Genomic DNA, 15,954 nt, shown 5'->3' with positions numbered 1-15,954 from the left:
CATTAAAAATAAATTAAACCACGTATATATCTATATATAAATATATTGATGATTGATTTTAGTGTATAAATAGGATTTTTGTTATAAAATCTGTAGAAATCGATGATCTTCACATGTTGCATGCGTGGTATAAAATAACAATAACAAATCCAGAGACCATGGTTGATTGGTTGTTTTATGCTAGAGACCACTAACGTTAGTGGGTACATTTAGTCCAAAAGAAGCAGCTAGGTTAGCTTTGAATGGCAACGAATTAAAGTGTACCTTCACCTAACATTAGTCATTTTTTTAGTACTATATTCCCAGTTACTCTGGCTGGCAATTGGCATATTATCCCTCGTTCTCCTACTCAAATTCTATTGTATGTAGGTAACATTATTTGATTCATATAATATTTGGCATGGTGTTGGTGATGTATTATTGAGCTTCAACATTCTATTACATTCATGAGATGTAATCATTTTACTGGGTTCATGTTTGAATAAGTCTTTTACGAGAGAGGTGTGCAGTAAAGCAAGGCAGATAGATAGAATTATAACGAGTTTTGTAATAACATCATCTAAGTTTATTGCTACTTGCTTGCTCCGATGGCATACCTTAAATCAGAATCCAAAATTATTATTGGCTTTTATACTCTTGTGCTCTTCTTCATGACCTCTGTCCTTTCTGATGAACGAGAAGCTGCATACATGTTGAAGCTTATGAATGCACTCAAACCCCCTGCCTGGTCCAACACGAAGCCCGTGTGCGACTGGATAGGCGTGGCTTGCAACAATCAAAGTGGAAGGATTGAACAGATCTTTATCAATTCAATGTCACTGACGGGAACAGTTCCTGCAGGCCTCAACGACTCCCTCTCCCAACTCACATATCTCGATCTCTCCGACAATAATCTGAGTGGGCCTGTTCCCTCTCTCGCCAACCTCTCTTTCCTCCAAGTAGCGTACCTCGACAACAACAACTTCACCACCATCCCTCATGGTTGCTTCCATGGTCTTACTAGTTTGCGGCACTTGAGCTTGAATAACAACACCAACCTCCCACCATGGAACTTTCCTACCGATTTGACTGCTCACTCCTCCCATCTCCATACCCTCGACCTGTCTTCTACAAATCTCAAAGGCTCCTTACCACCAAACATATCCCATTCCTTCCCAGTTATGGAGTATCTTTATCTCTCTAACAACAACCTCTCCTCCATTCCTGAGGGTTGCTTCCACAACCTAACCAGTTTGACTAGTCTCCAGTTGGCCAACAACACCAACCTCTCACCATGGACCTTCCCCCTCGATTTGACTCATTCCTCATTGCAACTCTACCACCTCGACCTCGAGGCTACAAATCTCATGGGATCCCTACCATACTTGTCTCATTTCTTCCCACATTTGAACCTAGTCTCACTCTCTAACAACAACCTCTCCTCCATCCCTGAGGGTTGCTTCCACAACCTAACCAGTTTGAATGTCCTCTCTTTGGCCAACAACACCAACCTCAGACCATGGACCTTCCCCGACTTGATTCAGTCCACAAAAATACAAGAGCTCAATCTTGTTGCTACAAATCTCATGGGCTCTCTACCAGAAATATTTGACTCATTGCCAAGTTTGGAGACTCTTCTGCTCTCCAACAACAGCCTCACCGGTGTCTTGCCTGAGTCTTTTGGAAGACCCAATAAGATTACCACATTGCACCTCAACGACCAGAAGGGCAAAGGATTTTCAGGTACAATGGATGTCCTTTCAAATATGATCGATTTGTCTGAGGCGTGGCTTCAGGGGAACTCCTTTGATGGATATATCCCTGACATGTCTCGTTGTACCGCTTTACAAGATTTACGACTTGCGCACAATCGATTTACAGGTGTCATTCCACATTCTCTGATAAATCTCAGGAACCTGCAAACTGTTACTTTGAACAACAACTTTTTTCAGGGCCCTATGCCTATCTTTTCCGTAATTACCGAGAGTACGAATGTTGGAGATAACACCACCGATGCCTTTTGTCGAGACAACTTTGATCCTTGTGACGAGAGAGTTACCATTTTGCTTGAAATTGCATCTGCATTTGGATATCCTTATTTGTTGGCCAGTTCATGGCGAGGAAATAATCCATGTCATAATTGGAGTTTTGTTGCATGTACTGCGACTATGATTACAACCGTGAATTTGACAAGGCAGAATTTGACAGGAACTATCTCGGGTGCGTTTGGTAAATTAACTCATTTGGAAAACTTGTATCTGAGTGGTAACAATTTAAAAGGTTCAATACCTGAAAACTTGACCACTCTTCATCAGCTCAAGAATCTCGATGTCTCCCACAACAACTTATCAGGAAAAATTCCCCATTTCTCACGTGGAGTATACCTGAATACTGAAGGTAACCCTTTGTTCAAGAGAAATCCACCTGCTTGGATCAAAGGTACACTAATGATCTATTTGCATTGTGCATCAGTCTATGTATGCATGTTTAGCTTGTTTGCAAGTATATATGAGTCTGTGAGTGTGTGTGTATATATGAACTTACAATGCAGTATCAGTTTTATAGTTGTAGGGCTTTCTTTTATGGATAAAAGTCGCTGTTTGTAATTATACTTTTCATTTCAAGCATGCAGGCGCAATAGCAGCAGCAGCAGGTATTGGAGGTCTTGTTTCCTTGGTTATAGTTATTTGTAACCGAAAGAGGTGTCTTAGCTTCTTACAATGGATTTTGTGGAAGAAAACAGGACCATTTATTGATAATGAATTTGAAGAATTTATGAAAATTTATGGATCTTTGATGTTAAGGAGATATAGTTATTCTGAAGTGAAAAGCATGACAAACTCATTTCGTGATAAATTAGGAAGAGGAGGATATGGCATTGTATACAAAGCATGCTTAAGTGATGGTTGTCCAGTAGCAGTGAAGGTGTTGACCGAATCTAGCGGAAGTGGGGAGGAATTCCTGAATGAGGTAGCTAGTATTGGTAGAACTTCTCATATGAATATTGTCTCGCTGTTGGGATTTTGCTATGAAAAATATAAAAGGGCACTCATCTATGAATTCATGCCAAATGGTTCTTTGGATAAGTTTATCTATAAACAAGAATCTCCCAATGCTATTTGTATTTTGGATTGGAATACATTATTTCAAATTACAATTGGTATTGCACGAGGATTAGAATATTTGCACCGAGGATGTGCGACAAAAATTTTGCATCTTGATATTAAACCTCAAAATATTCTGTTAGATGAAGATTTTTGTCCAAAAATTGCTGATTTTGGATTGGCAAAAATATGCAAAAAGAAAGAGAGTATTGTATCTATACAAGGTACAAGAGGAACTCCTGGATACATTGCACCAGAAGTATTTAGCCGAACCTTTGGTAAAGTTTCTCACAAATCTGATGTGTATAGTTATGGAATGTTGATTCTTGAATTGGTGGGAGGTAGAAAGAACTACGACACCGGCGGATCACTTACCAATGAAATGTACTTTCCAGATTGGATTTACAAGGATCTCGAAGAGCAAAATATCCTTGGACGGGGTTTGTCCACTACTGAAGAAGAAAATGATATGATAAAGAAAATTACTTTGGTGAGTTTATGGTGCATTCAAACAAATCCATTGGATAGACCATCAATAAACAAAGTAGTAGAAATGTTAGAAGGACCACTTCAGTCAGTGCCATATCCTCCAAAACCTGTCTTATATTCTCCTCAAATGTCTATCTCACAGTTTTCACGAATCTCCTATAACAGTACAGATGAGGAGGATTCTGAGATTGTTGAGGAGACTATTTCCATCAATAATTCAAAATTTGCAAAATAAATGTAATGTAAGTAATACTCATTGTGATTGTAGTTTTGCATGCATTTTCCCCTTATGAGACATATATTGCTTTCCATAACTTTTTTCTTTCTCCTTTTTGGCCCTTGCATTCCTTCTATTAAAAATAGGAGTTAAACTCCAAAGTGGTTCCTGAGATTTACAGTTTGCACCAATTTAGTCCCTGACTTACCAATTGCACTATTTATGTCCCTGACTTTGTAAAAATTGCACCAAGGTTGTCCCTAGCCACATTTCCGGGCAAATTAATGAACGTCAGCAGTGACCTGGCACTGAGAAGCCACGCTGGCGTAGATAACGGCAAGCTGAGGTGGCAATTGAAACTGTTTGACCCAATGTGGTCCCTATACCTAGTTTTAATCCCAATTTCTAGCATGGCATCGTCGTGTGATTGTGTATATGATCATTTATGTTCAACAACTACAGGGATACGCAATATCATCAATTCACTTGCTAACTCTGTATGCACTTAACATATAACACTAAACAAGGAATGAATTCTACTATTTTAGTTCAATTTGGTGTTAAGCAAGAACATTCACCAAGTGCATAACCAAAATTCAATCTAAATCATCATAAAAACTTATAGAAAACTGCACAATATGAGTTACAATGCCTAATGAAAACAAAATTTGAAGCCTATGATGATCAGACATAAGATTTAACTTTCAGGCAATTTATCGAACAGGTTGTATGCAGGATTCATAAACAGCAATTTCAATTTAATGTAAGCATCAATCAACCCAAAAATTTCAACCAGCCAATACACATTCAGTCCAGAAACACAAATAATCAACTATCCTAAGTCTAACAAGATCAGTAAAAGCAGAATCAAAAGGCACTGAAATAAAAAAAAATAATTAGAAAAAAAAAGAAACAGACACAGAGGATGGAATGGAACCTGCGTTGAGGAGTGAAAAAAGAAGATAGCGTAAGGAGCGGAGGTAGTGTCGTAGTGGCACAGAGTTTCGCCGCCGCTGGTGGTTTTCACCGGAACTGGAAGGTGCAGACATAGGTGGCGCCACGAACAGGGGTGTTGCGTACAGGAGGAAAGAAATGGAGAAATAGGGAAGAAAGAAAAGGAAGAAGGGAGGAGGGAGGGTTAGCGACGGTGGTCGCCGGCGGTAGGGACGGACGGACGGACAGAAGGCTGGTGTGGAGGTCTGCGGGCTGGGCTGGGTTTCAGAGAAGAAGTGAAGAAAGAAAGAAGGTTGGGCGGGCGTGGCTTCTAGTGCCAGGTCACTGCCGGCGTTCATTAATTTGCCCAATGGTGCAATTGGTAAGTCAGGAACTAAATTGGTGCAAACCGTGAATCTCGGACCACTTTGAGATTTAACTCTTAAAAATAGTAAAAACAATTGCAGGGAATGAGTCACTTCTCACACTATTTGATTGCAAAACAATCCGTTGCTTGAATTGAAGCAATGTATAAGCTGATACCTCAAAGACAGGTTGGTATTGAATTCCTCTGTGAAGCTATGTTTGAATGAGGTTTTTTTTTTTAATGCATTTTTATCAACACATGGACAGATAATAAATATATATATAGAATAAATTATATTTCATTTAAGTTTCAATGAGTTGAATATGTATATGGACGAGTAGATGGTGGTGTGTAAGTTAAGCAAGAAATACTCAAAATGCCTATTTTTTTTTTTTTTTACCAAAGATAGAAGATTCGAACCCGCAACCTCTTAATTGAGTATAGGGAGACTATGTCATTTGAGCTATTACTCATTGCCTCAAAATGCCTATTAGTACTTATAGAAAGAGAGGTTCTTATAAATCCAATTAAAATTAAATTAATTTATGAATCTGATATGCTTTAATTTTATAGTTTCTAGTTACAGGTTTGTGAATTAAGAACCGGTGATACCGGGTTGAAAGTGACTTATCAAAGAGGGAGGAGATTTAACTAAGAAAGTGACTTATCAATCAATATTAAAAGCAGCAATTTCAGTTACACTTGGATGACTTAGATTAAACATAATTCTTGATAGTTTACGGGAAAACACTGTGCATTACTTCATTAACAGCTACTTTTTACTCACCCTGATCCATTGGAATTCGCAAGATTTATTATATTTGCCATAAGGTAATTAAATCTGACGCATGTTTTTCTATTTAATTCACGTAATATTCAATGAATCACATAATTATTCAGAAGTGAAGAGAATCACAAATTCATTTTGTGATCAATTAGGCAAGGAAGGATATGGTGTCGTGGAAGAATGGAAGTTAGCTGATGGTTCTCTTGTTGCAGTGAAAGTGAAAAGTGAATGAAGAGGGAGTGGAGAATAATTCGAAAATGAAGTTGTTAGTATCAGTAAACCATTTGCACGTGAATATTGTCTCACTTTTGGGTTTTGTATGAGAGAAATAAAAGGGCACTCATTTCTAAGTTCGTTTTTAATAGTTCCCATCTATGGAAATGGATCTCGAACTCTTACTTGTAATTTGGATTGCAACACATTGTATCAAATATTCAAATTGCAATTGACATAGCTTGTGGACTAGAATATTTGTATTTTGATATTAAATCTCAAAATATTCTTTTGAACGGAAATTTTTGTCCCAAAATATGTCAAAAGAGAGTATTGTGTCTGTGTTGGGAACAAGGAGAACTATTGCACTTGATGTATGATGAGTTTGGAAAACTCTAAATTAATATTTGTGATGATTAAATATTATTAAAATAATTAATTGCAAATTTATTAATTTGATTTTCATCTAACATATGTTAATTAATAATTTTGTGTTGCAGGTTTTATAATTGGGCCGAAAATAAAATATAATTGCTACAAGCCCAAGTGTGATTTTATTTCTAATTCAGATTTGATTCAAAAATGTTCAAAGAAGTATGGCTGAATTGTTGTGATATTATTTGGGCCAAATTGAAGCTATTATTGTTACAAGCCCAAATTAATATTGATGTGATATTATTTGGGCCAAATTGAAGCTATTATTGTTACAAGCCCAAATTAATATTGATGCTACAAGATCCAATGCATGATCTGAATCCACTAAGCATAGAAAGCAAAGTTCTATTGCTTCCAACAGAACTTCTTTACTCATCAAAAAGTAGAATTCAAAATTTTATTGAGTAAAGCTAATAAATGCATGGGAAATATGAGAGAGAAAGTTTCATTGATTTGATTGATGGCCTTTAATGAAAGGCACACTACCAAGAAACAAAAAGGAAGTGGACATTTAATTTATTTTGTCTAAATCCTTTAGTTAATGTTCATACCTTCCTTTCTTCTCTCTTTTGCTTCTAACCTTCGGTCATAACACAGAGAAACCATGGAAGCTAAGCATAGCCACCGAAGAGAAAAAGAAGCACGCTACAAGACCATCAAAATGATGGCACGAAAAAGAAAAAGAAAAGTATGCTGTGGCTAAGATCTTCAACCATGAATGGTAAGATATGGTGATGAGATCTTGGCTTTTTCATACCAAAAATGGTAGAAGAAGATCTCGGCCAACAAGAAAGAGATTCTTGGAGGCATGACTTGTCTTTGATTCTGCTCAACCACCACAGGAAGTAGCTAGAGTGGCGAAGTGATGGAAGAGGCAGAGACTGGAGCAGATGAAGCCATCATCATCATGAAGTATCAAGGGTCAGAAATCCATCTTGGAGAGCAAGCCAAGGATGGAGCGTTCGGATTGATGAATGGTGATGACCAAGAAAGGACTAGAGGTAATTGCATGTTGGGTTTTGCATGGTTATCTCTTCTCTCTCTATGTGGCCGAACCGGTTTTGTTTCTTGGAGAAGAAGAAGTTGGCTTGGTTTTTGGCTTCAAAAGTGGAGGCTTCCCTCTTCTATAAAAAGAGAGAACAGTCACTGTTTGAAGTAAGGAGAAAGTTTGAGAGTGCAAGGCACAGAGTTCTCAGAGCTACCTGAGCTAACAGATTTTTCTTCTCCTTCAATGTATTCTGTTTTGTAATTTTTCTGTTTAATTTTGTCATGTCTTGAGTCTCATGGAAAAAGGCAAACAGTGAGGTTTGTATGAAAAAGCCATAGAGCGGAAAAAGACAGAGAGTGCAAAATTAAAAGAAAAAGTCATAATTGTAATCAGGAAGATTATAGTGAAATTCCATCATGTTTGTGATGGAGACTGGATGTAGGCTGCACTGCACTTAGCAGCCGAACCAGGATATATCTGGGTGTAATTTTCTCTCTTCTCTACTCCATTTCTGTTTCTACTGCACAAGAGCAAAAACAAAAAATATCTCGTGTCAAGTGATGAGACAAAAAGAAAAATCTCGTGGCCAGGGACGAGACAAAAGAAAAAGTCTCGTGGCTAGTAACGAGATAAAAAGACAAGAAGTTTTCAAAGTTGGTTTCAAAGGTCAGCAAGTATTATCAAGCGAAAAAGGGGGCTAAGATTCAACTCCCCCTTCTCTTAGCCACTGATAACCATCAATGTATTTAGTCGCATGTATGATGGTATTTCTTACAAATATAATGTATAAAGTTATGCCATGTTAATTCTTTGAAATAATTGGACGAAAAAAGAATTAGGAGAGTTGATTGTCAAATTTCAACGAAATATACTTTTTAGATTGGATTTATAAAAATCTTGAGCAATGCAATATATCATCTCGTACTCACTTATGACGGATGAAAAAAAATAATCTGATAAAAAAAACTTACTTTGGAGAGTTTGTGGTGCATTCAAACAAATACATCAAATAAACTATCAATAAATAAAGTAGTAAAAATATTAAAAGGACGACTACACTAAATACCATTTTCTCCGAAGCCTTTCTTGTATTCTACTTCTTACAAATTTCACATATATCTTTCCAGCAACATGGATGATCAGTCCAATTCAATTACCATGGTGAAAGATGGCTCCCTGGAATCATGAAGCAAAAAACAGAAAGACTGTGATAATTGGTGATGATTTTGTCCATTGATATTTGATTGAGATGAGAGATAATTGATGATATTAAATTTGTTAGCTATAATGATCCAAGTGCGAGGATATATAATAATAGGAAAAGGGTGAGAAAAGAAAAGAAATATAACCTTGGCAGAGCACCATTCTACAACTTGTTTCAAGTTCTGCAGTCTGTTTATCTCTTGTTTTCTTGTTTTCCTTTCTTTTTCCCAAAGGGTCCCCTTCCTGATCTACAAATAATAACATATATCCAAAATTTACTCCACTTCTTGGCTACTTAGATTAAAAGTAAATATGAATCATAATTAGTTTGTGGTTTGCATCCTTTCCTATTCTCACTGTGCAGGTCACGCAAATGTTACAAAAATAATGGGCAGTGTTAAACCCTTTAGTATGTCTGGCAGTTAATGAATCTGGCAGCAAAGGAAGACAAAATTGACAGACACCTGAAACTCAATGTAATACATAAATAACTAAGAGAAATGCTAGGGGTTATCAAAATTTTTTATTTTTGGCCATTATTTAGTTATTAATTTAATTCTTTTAGTTTAGTTCTTTTAGTCTAATTATTCAACAACATTCTTTATCTCATATTTTTAAATATTAATAACTAATGGATGACCAAAAATAATGAATTCTTATAGTCTTCTAGCATTCTTCAATAACTAATTCAAGAGAACTAAGTGTCACCATAGAAATTAGAATGCAGTTGAAGATATAATATTGCAATTGTTCTAAGATATATTATGAAACTTTACATATCTCATTCCACGCTTGTTTTTCATAACCCAATTAATTATTTTTTATTTTTTTTTTAAGGTCAGAGTTTATAAAAATGATAAAAGGGTTTAGCGCCGGCTGAGGACTTAATTGAGATGCTTGTTAGTACCCTGGCTGCCAATTGGCATATTATTCCTCGTCTTCCCGTTCAAATTCTATCATGTATAGATAATTGTTGAGAGTGATTCATATAACAGTTGGCATCATGATGGTGATGCATTGAGCTTCAATATTGTATCACATTCATAAGCTGTAATTTTTTTTACTCGGTTCATGTTTGATATATCTTTACGTACACACTGTACTCAGCCAAGGCAGAAAGAATCATAACAAGTTTATATGAACAAGAGTATAAGATCATCCAAGTTTGTTACTTGCTCTCTCCAATGGCATACCTGAAATCAGAATTCAAAATTATTATTGGATTTTATACTCTTGTACTCTTGTTTTCTTCTTTCTTCAGGATTTCTGTCCTTTCTGATGAAGCTAGCAACGAAGGTGCATACATGCTGAAGCTTATGAATGCACTCAAACCCCCTGGCTGGTCCAACACCACCCATATGTGTCACTGGACTGGCGTGACTTGCAACAATCCAAGTGGAAGGATTGAAAAGATCGATCTCAGTTCAAAGTCTCTGACGGGAACAGTTCCTGCAGGCCTCAACGACTCACTCTCCCAACTCACAGTACTCGATCTCTCCTACAATAATCTGAGTGGGCCTGTTCCCTCTCTCGCCAACCTCTCCTTCCTCCAGGAAGTGTACCTCCACAACAACAACTTCACCACCATCCCTCATGGTTGCTTCCATGGTCTTACTAGTTTGCAGTACTTGATCTTGAATAACAACACCAACCTCAAACCATGGAACTTTCCTACGGATTTGACTGCTCACTCCCCTCAACTCAATATCCTCTACCTCTCTTCTACAAATCTCATGGGATCCCTACCAAACATATCCCATTTCTTCCCAACTATGCGAGATCTTGATCTCTCTAACAACAACCTCTCCTCCATCCCTGAGGGTTGCTTCCACAACCTAACCACTTTGTATGGCCTCTTTTTGGCCAACAACACCAACCTCGCACCATGGACCTTCCCCCTCGATTTGACTCATTCCTCATTCAAACTCTCCGACCTCTTTCTCGAGGCTACAAATCTAATGGGATCCCTACCAAACCTGTCTCATTTTTTCCCCTACTTGAGAACCCTTTCTCTCTCCAACAACAACCTTACCTCCATCCCCCAAGGTTGCTTCCAGGGTCTACCCTCTTTGACGTGGCTGTGGTTGCGAAACAACACCAACCTTGCACCATGGACCTTCCCCGACTTGACTCACTCCACACAACTGAAAGAGCTCAAGCTTGCTGCTACAAATGTCATGGGCCCTCTACCAGAAATATTTGACTCCTTGACAAGTTTGGAGACTCTTCTTCTCTCCAACAACAGCCTCACTGGTGTCTTGCCTGAGTCTTTTGGAAGGTCCAAGATTACCACATTGCACCTCAACGACCAGAAGGGCAAAGGATTTTCAGGTACAATGGATGTTGTTTCAAATATGATCGATTTGTCTGAAGCGTGGCTTCAGGGGAACTCCTTCGGTGGATATATCCCTGACATGTCTCGTTGTACCGCCTTACAAGATTTACGACTTGCGCACAATCGGTTTACAGGTGTGATTCCAGATTCTCTGATAAATCTCAGTAGCAGGAACCTGCAAACTGTTACTTTGAACAACAACTTTTTTCAGGGCCCTATGCCTACTTTTTTCGGAGCTTCTGACACTAATAACACCGCCAATGCCTTTTGTCGAGACAACTTTGATCCTTGTGATGAGAGAGTTACCATTTTGCTTGAAATTGCATCTGCATTTGGATATCCTTATTTGTTGGCCAGTTCATGGCGAGGAAATAATCCATGTCATAATTGGAGTTTTGTTGCATGTACTGCGACTATGATTACAACCGTGAATTTCACAAGGCAGAATTTGACAGGAACTATCTCGGGTGCGTTTGGTAAATTAACTCATTTGGAAAACTTGTATCTAAGTGGTAACAATTTAAGCGGTTCAATACCTGAAAACTTCACATCTCTTCATCAACTCAACAATCTCGATGTCTCCAACAACAACTTATCAGGAAAAGTTCCCGATTTCTCACGTCGGGTAAACCTGAATACTGAAGGTAATCCTTCGTTCGAGAGAAGCAATCCTTCGCCTGAGGGAAGAAATCCTTCGCACAAGAGAAGAAATCCACCTGCTTGGATCAAAGGTACACTAATGATCTATTTGCACGGCTTTCTTCTATGGATATAGGTCGCTGTTTGTAATTATATTTTTTCATTGCAGGCGCAATAGCAGCAGCAGCAGGTATTGGAGGTCTTGTTTTCTTGGTTATAATTATTTGTAACCGGAAGAGGTGTCTTAGCTTCTTACAATGGATTTTGTGGAAGAAAACAGGACCATTTATTGATAATGAATTTGAAGAATTTATGAAAACTTATGGATCTTTGATGTTAAAGAGATATAATTATTCTGAAGTGAAAAAGATGACAAATTCATTTCATGATAAATTAGGAAAGGGAGGATATGGCATTGTATACAAAGCATGCTTAAGTGATGGTCGTCTAGTGGCAGTGAAGGTATTAACCGAATCCAGCGGAAGTGGGGAGGAATTCCTAAATGAGGTAGCTAGTATTGGAAGAACATCTCATGTGAACATTGTTTCGCTTTTGGGATTTTGTTATGAGAAGTATAAAAGGGCACTCATTTACGAATTCATGCCAAATGGTTCTTTGGATAAGTTCATCTACAAACAAGAATCGTCAAATGCTATTTGTAATACGGATTGGAACACCCTGTTTCAAATTACAATTGGTATTGCACGAGGATTAGAATATTTGTATCGAGGTTGTAATACAAGAATTTTGCATCTCGATATTAAGCCTCAAAATATTCTGTTAGATGAAGATTTTTGTCCGAAGATCGCTGATTTTGGATTGGCAAAAATTTGCAAGAAGAAGGAGAGTATCGTATCTATAATAGGTACAAGAGGAACTCCTGGATACATTGCACCAGAAGTATTTAGTCGAACCTTTGGTAAAGTTTCTCATAAATCTGATGTGTACAGTTATGGTATGTTGATTCTTGAATTGGTGGGAGGCAAAAAGAACTACAACACCAGTGGATCACTTACTAGTGAGATGTATTTTCCAGATTGGATTTACAAGGATCTCGAGCAAAATACACTTGGACGAGGTTTGCCCACTACAGAAGAAGAAAATGATATGATAAAGAAAATTACTTTGGTGAGTTTATGGTGTATTCAAACAAATCCATCAGATAGACCATCAATAGATAAAGTAATAGAGATGTTAGAAGGGCCACTTGAATTAGTGTCATATCCTCCAAAACCTGTATTATATTCTCTAAAAGTATCTATCTCACAGCTTTCACGGATCTCCTATAGCAGTACAGATGAGGAGGATCCTGAAATTGTTGAGGAGATTGTTTCCATCAAATAAAATGAGTTAACATGTGTAGTGTAATTATACTGTAAGTTATATTCTCACTTAGATTGTAATTGTGTATGTCTTTCCCTCTTATGAGGCATACATGAAAATATGCTTTAATTTTCATACTGGGCGGAAAGTGTAATTAAATACTTTATTGCATGCTGTTTATCATTGAGATTTATAGGAAAACTATACTCCTTATTACCTAAAGTATGAGTTAAAAAATAAAGAAACAAGTGTATATGTGCAATAAATACATAGACCCAGGCAACTCACTCTATTGGATTTTGTCAAAGCATTAGGTGAAAAGTAATTGTAAGTTGTAACTAACCATACAATCAAAACTCAGAAAGCGATTTATTAATCAATTAAAAGCAACAATTTCGGTTACACTTGGATGACTTTGATTAAACATAATTCTAGCTTGTTTATGAGAACACCCTGTGCCATTAATTCATTAACAGCTACTTTTGCTTACCCTGATCCCATTGTAATTAAAAAGATATATTATTCAATGATAATTTCATATATTTTGTTACTTTGGACTAAAATGTACCTAGACCGAAATTTTCTTAATTGGAATTTGCTTTTGTCTTAATTAGCTAGTCAAGAAGCAAAAAAGATTCCTTCTAACTTCTAACTTGGCATAAGAATTTCACATCTGTTATAAATAGACTTAGAGTAAAAGGCAAACCTATATATATATATATATATATAAAGGCTGTTAGATAAAACAAATCCTCAATAATGCACATGGTAGGGACTGTGGAGATAGTTAACCTTATTTCACACAATTTGAGGTCAATTTTAATCAAAGAATACAAACAAAAGTGGCTCAGCATATTTTGCCATATGTATATGCAATTAGATACCATGCAACCCTAAACGGGTACACTTAACTCTTTCTCTTTGGCAAGCATAAAACATTGTCATTTTCTTAGGTTGCAAATTTGACTCTGTCCCTATGAAACAAAAGATAACGATAAACTTGTGATTAAGATATTAATCACAACGGATTTACTCACAATTAAATCTCAGATCTGAAATCTCTCTAGCTAGGTAGCATCATCACTTGCCAACATTATGCCCAACATCATTATTTAGGAACCCCATAGTTTAGAATATTAAAGGCTTCCAAATGTACAACAAATGCAGAATCCACATTATGCACTGAATGGAAATTCGTACACGGGCCTACCATATCAAGTGTTTAGGACTATACAAATACAAAAGAATATTTATAATGTGCATGTATTATTGCCCTTTAATAATTGAACTAGAACTAAACACTATACTAGAATTTAGCCACAATAAGACATCATTATTATTAATTTTCACTTTCTCATTATGCACACCAACAACCTAAATAAAGCATTATTACTTATGCTTAAGTGTGAGAACATCTAAAAATGCCTTTAATCTAGAACATTAGTACAAAACTAGAAGATAAAGACACTAGTAGTACTTAGAAAACAAGAAAACATCTCAGGGCAGAGACACATGGAAACTGCAAATAGAGAGAGACTTTTGTTTTTTTTGGAAAGCATCCTAGTTCTCTTAACTCATCCACGTCCCAATATTACTAAGTACTAACACGTACACTTATTAAATTTAGTTATCTATTAATCAATCACTTAATTAATTAACTAATGATTCTCCAAAGTCAAAAAACAAAAATCAAAATATCGCATTGCATTGCATGCCATTTTCTTCTGATCTTCTACACGCAAAACAAAAATTTACAAGAATACAAAAGAAGCCGTTGGGCATCGTTAGTCAAACGTACAACTTCCAACAAATACGGCGTCGTATAGATGCTACCGTAATGTTAAAAAATAAAAATGCGCCAAACGTTGTAGTTACGTTAAGTCGTTAAGCACACCCATAATGATATAACAAACGCACGCGGAGCACGTTAGCAGCAAGCAGAGAATATTATTCTTTTCTTTTTTTTTTTTTTCTTTTTTTTTTCTGTTTCTTTTTTTCTCAAAAATTTAAGTTAACTAGTTAAGTAATGAAATAAATAAATAAAAAAATAAAAATTCCGGAATTAAGCTTATCCGTACAGTCATGACACTACTCAGGAATTGTCACTAACATCGGTCGCCATGCTCGTCGGAGTAACCGGTACCGGAACGCCGATGTTATTGGCCGGAGAGCTGCGCCGCTGCTGCGTCGGAGTGGAGATCCGGAGCGGAACCTGACGCCGAAAGCGGAGCCGCCGGAGACAAATCCGTCCTGCTCATGGTGGTGGAGCTGTTGCTGCTGTTCTAATTCTCGGCAGCTCTTGGCGGCGGCGGTGTTTTCTGCTGGCGGCGGCGATGGAGAGGAGACGAAGAGGTCCTTGAGCTTGTGGCGGACTCTGGTGGTGGTGGTGGTGGTGTCGGGGGGATCTTGCGTTGGCGGAGGATGGAAGCGTCGGCGGTGGTGGTCGGAGGAAGGGCGAGTTAGGAGCATGCGGAGGGTCTTGCGGCGGCGGAGATGAATAACAGGGCTGGTGGTAGGGCTGCGTGTTGGACTGCCGGCGACGGAACATTGAGTGGCTAAGAGCTTGAATTTATGAAGGTTAGGCATTTGTGATGCATTTAGCAGAAAATTTTAATTTAGGAACGGTTTTTTAGAGAGAGAAACTGAGATCTGAAGGAAGAGAGAGAAAGAGAGAGAAGAGTTACTAAGGAAGTGGCTTTATTGGGAGAATATAAAAGGTGGCTTTATCTCTCTTCTACTCCTTTTATATAAACATCGAATCAACCATAGTATCTTCCATCATATACCTGTATGATTTGATTTGTCACACCTAAACAATAACAAAATATGAATATGATTTAATTGATGTTATTTAATATTTATAGTATGAGATTTAATTTATTTTTTAATATAAAGAATGGCTTTGTTTGGAGTGAGTTAATGTGTCTTAGTCTGTTTTTGTT

The 15,954-nt window shown here is 37.2% G+C and overlaps 3 protein-coding genes and 1 long non-coding RNA gene across 5 annotated transcripts; 2 read left to right on the top strand and 2 right to left on the bottom strand.

The window, feature by feature from the left end:
* The first annotated feature begins 158 nt into the window (after nt 1-158).
* Nucleotides 159-3,886, top strand: LOC112798218 (receptor-like kinase TMK4). Of its 2 annotated transcripts, XM_025841439.3 has the most exons (3): nt 235-1,722; nt 1,861-2,418; nt 2,612-3,886. In XM_025841439.3, exons 1-3 carry the CDS (start codon nt 588-590, stop codon nt 3,805-3,807), a joined length of 2,889 nt encoding a protein of 962 aa, XP_025697224.1. In that variant the 5' UTR covers nt 235-587; the 3' UTR covers nt 3,808-3,886. The 2 variants fall into 2 exon arrangements, with proteins under 2 accessions (XP_025697223.1, XP_025697224.1); XM_025841438.3 differs by having other exon boundaries at nt 159-2,418.
* Nucleotides 3,579-5,224, bottom strand: LOC140178504 (uncharacterized). Its single transcript, XR_011871674.1, has 2 exons — nt 4,727-5,224; nt 3,579-4,245 (listed from the first exon to the last, which is right to left on the bottom strand). It is a non-coding gene; the product is annotated as an uncharacterized lncRNA (long non-coding RNA).
* A 4,381-nt stretch (nt 5,225-9,605) lies between these two features.
* On the top strand, nt 9,606-13,057 carry LOC112798216 (receptor-like kinase TMK3). The gene is made up of 2 exons (XM_025841435.3): nt 9,606-11,781; nt 11,859-13,057. Exons 1-2 carry the CDS (start codon nt 9,900-9,902, stop codon nt 13,031-13,033), a joined length of 3,057 nt encoding a protein of 1,018 aa, XP_025697220.1. The 5' UTR covers nt 9,606-9,899; the 3' UTR covers nt 13,034-13,057.
* Nucleotides 13,058-14,939: 1,882 nt separating this feature from the next.
* Nucleotides 14,940-15,914, bottom strand: LOC140178503 (uncharacterized). The gene has a single exon (XM_072215659.1). The coding sequence runs from the start codon at nt 15,596-15,598 to the stop codon at nt 15,101-15,103; it is 498 nt and encodes a 165-aa protein (XP_072071760.1). The 5' UTR covers nt 15,599-15,914; the 3' UTR covers nt 14,940-15,100.
* Between the last annotated feature and the right edge of the window lie 40 nt (nt 15,915-15,954).

The sequence above is a fragment of the Arachis hypogaea genome, chromosome 14, assembly GCF_003086295.3.
Source record: "Arachis hypogaea cultivar Tifrunner chromosome 14, arahy.Tifrunner.gnm2.J5K5, whole genome shotgun sequence".
NCBI classification, from domain to species: Eukaryota; Viridiplantae; Streptophyta; class Magnoliopsida; order Fabales; family Fabaceae; genus Arachis; species Arachis hypogaea.
The sequence above is the reverse complement of the archived record's forward strand: the minus strand, read 5'-3'. Positions and strand labels throughout refer to the sequence as shown.

Bases quoted from the DNA above. Each gene is read 5' to 3' on its own strand.
- LOC112798218 (XM_025841438.3), top strand. From the start codon at position 588: ATGGCATACCTTAAATCAGAATCCAAAATTATTATTGGCTTTTATACT. The intron at 2,419-2,611 runs GTACACTAATGA...TCAAGCATGCAG, and splicing joins TCCACCTGCTTGGATCAAAG to GCGCAATAGCAGCAGCAGCA.
- LOC112798216 (XM_025841435.3), top strand. From the start codon at position 9,900: ATGGCATACCTGAAATCAGAATTCAAAATTATTATTGGATTTTATACT. The intron at 11,782-11,858 runs GTACACTAATGA...TTTTCATTGCAG, and splicing joins TCCACCTGCTTGGATCAAAG to GCGCAATAGCAGCAGCAGCA.
- LOC140178503 (XM_072215659.1), bottom strand. From the start codon at position 15,598: ATGCCTAACCTTCATAAATTCAAGCTCTTAGCCACTCAATGTTCCGTC.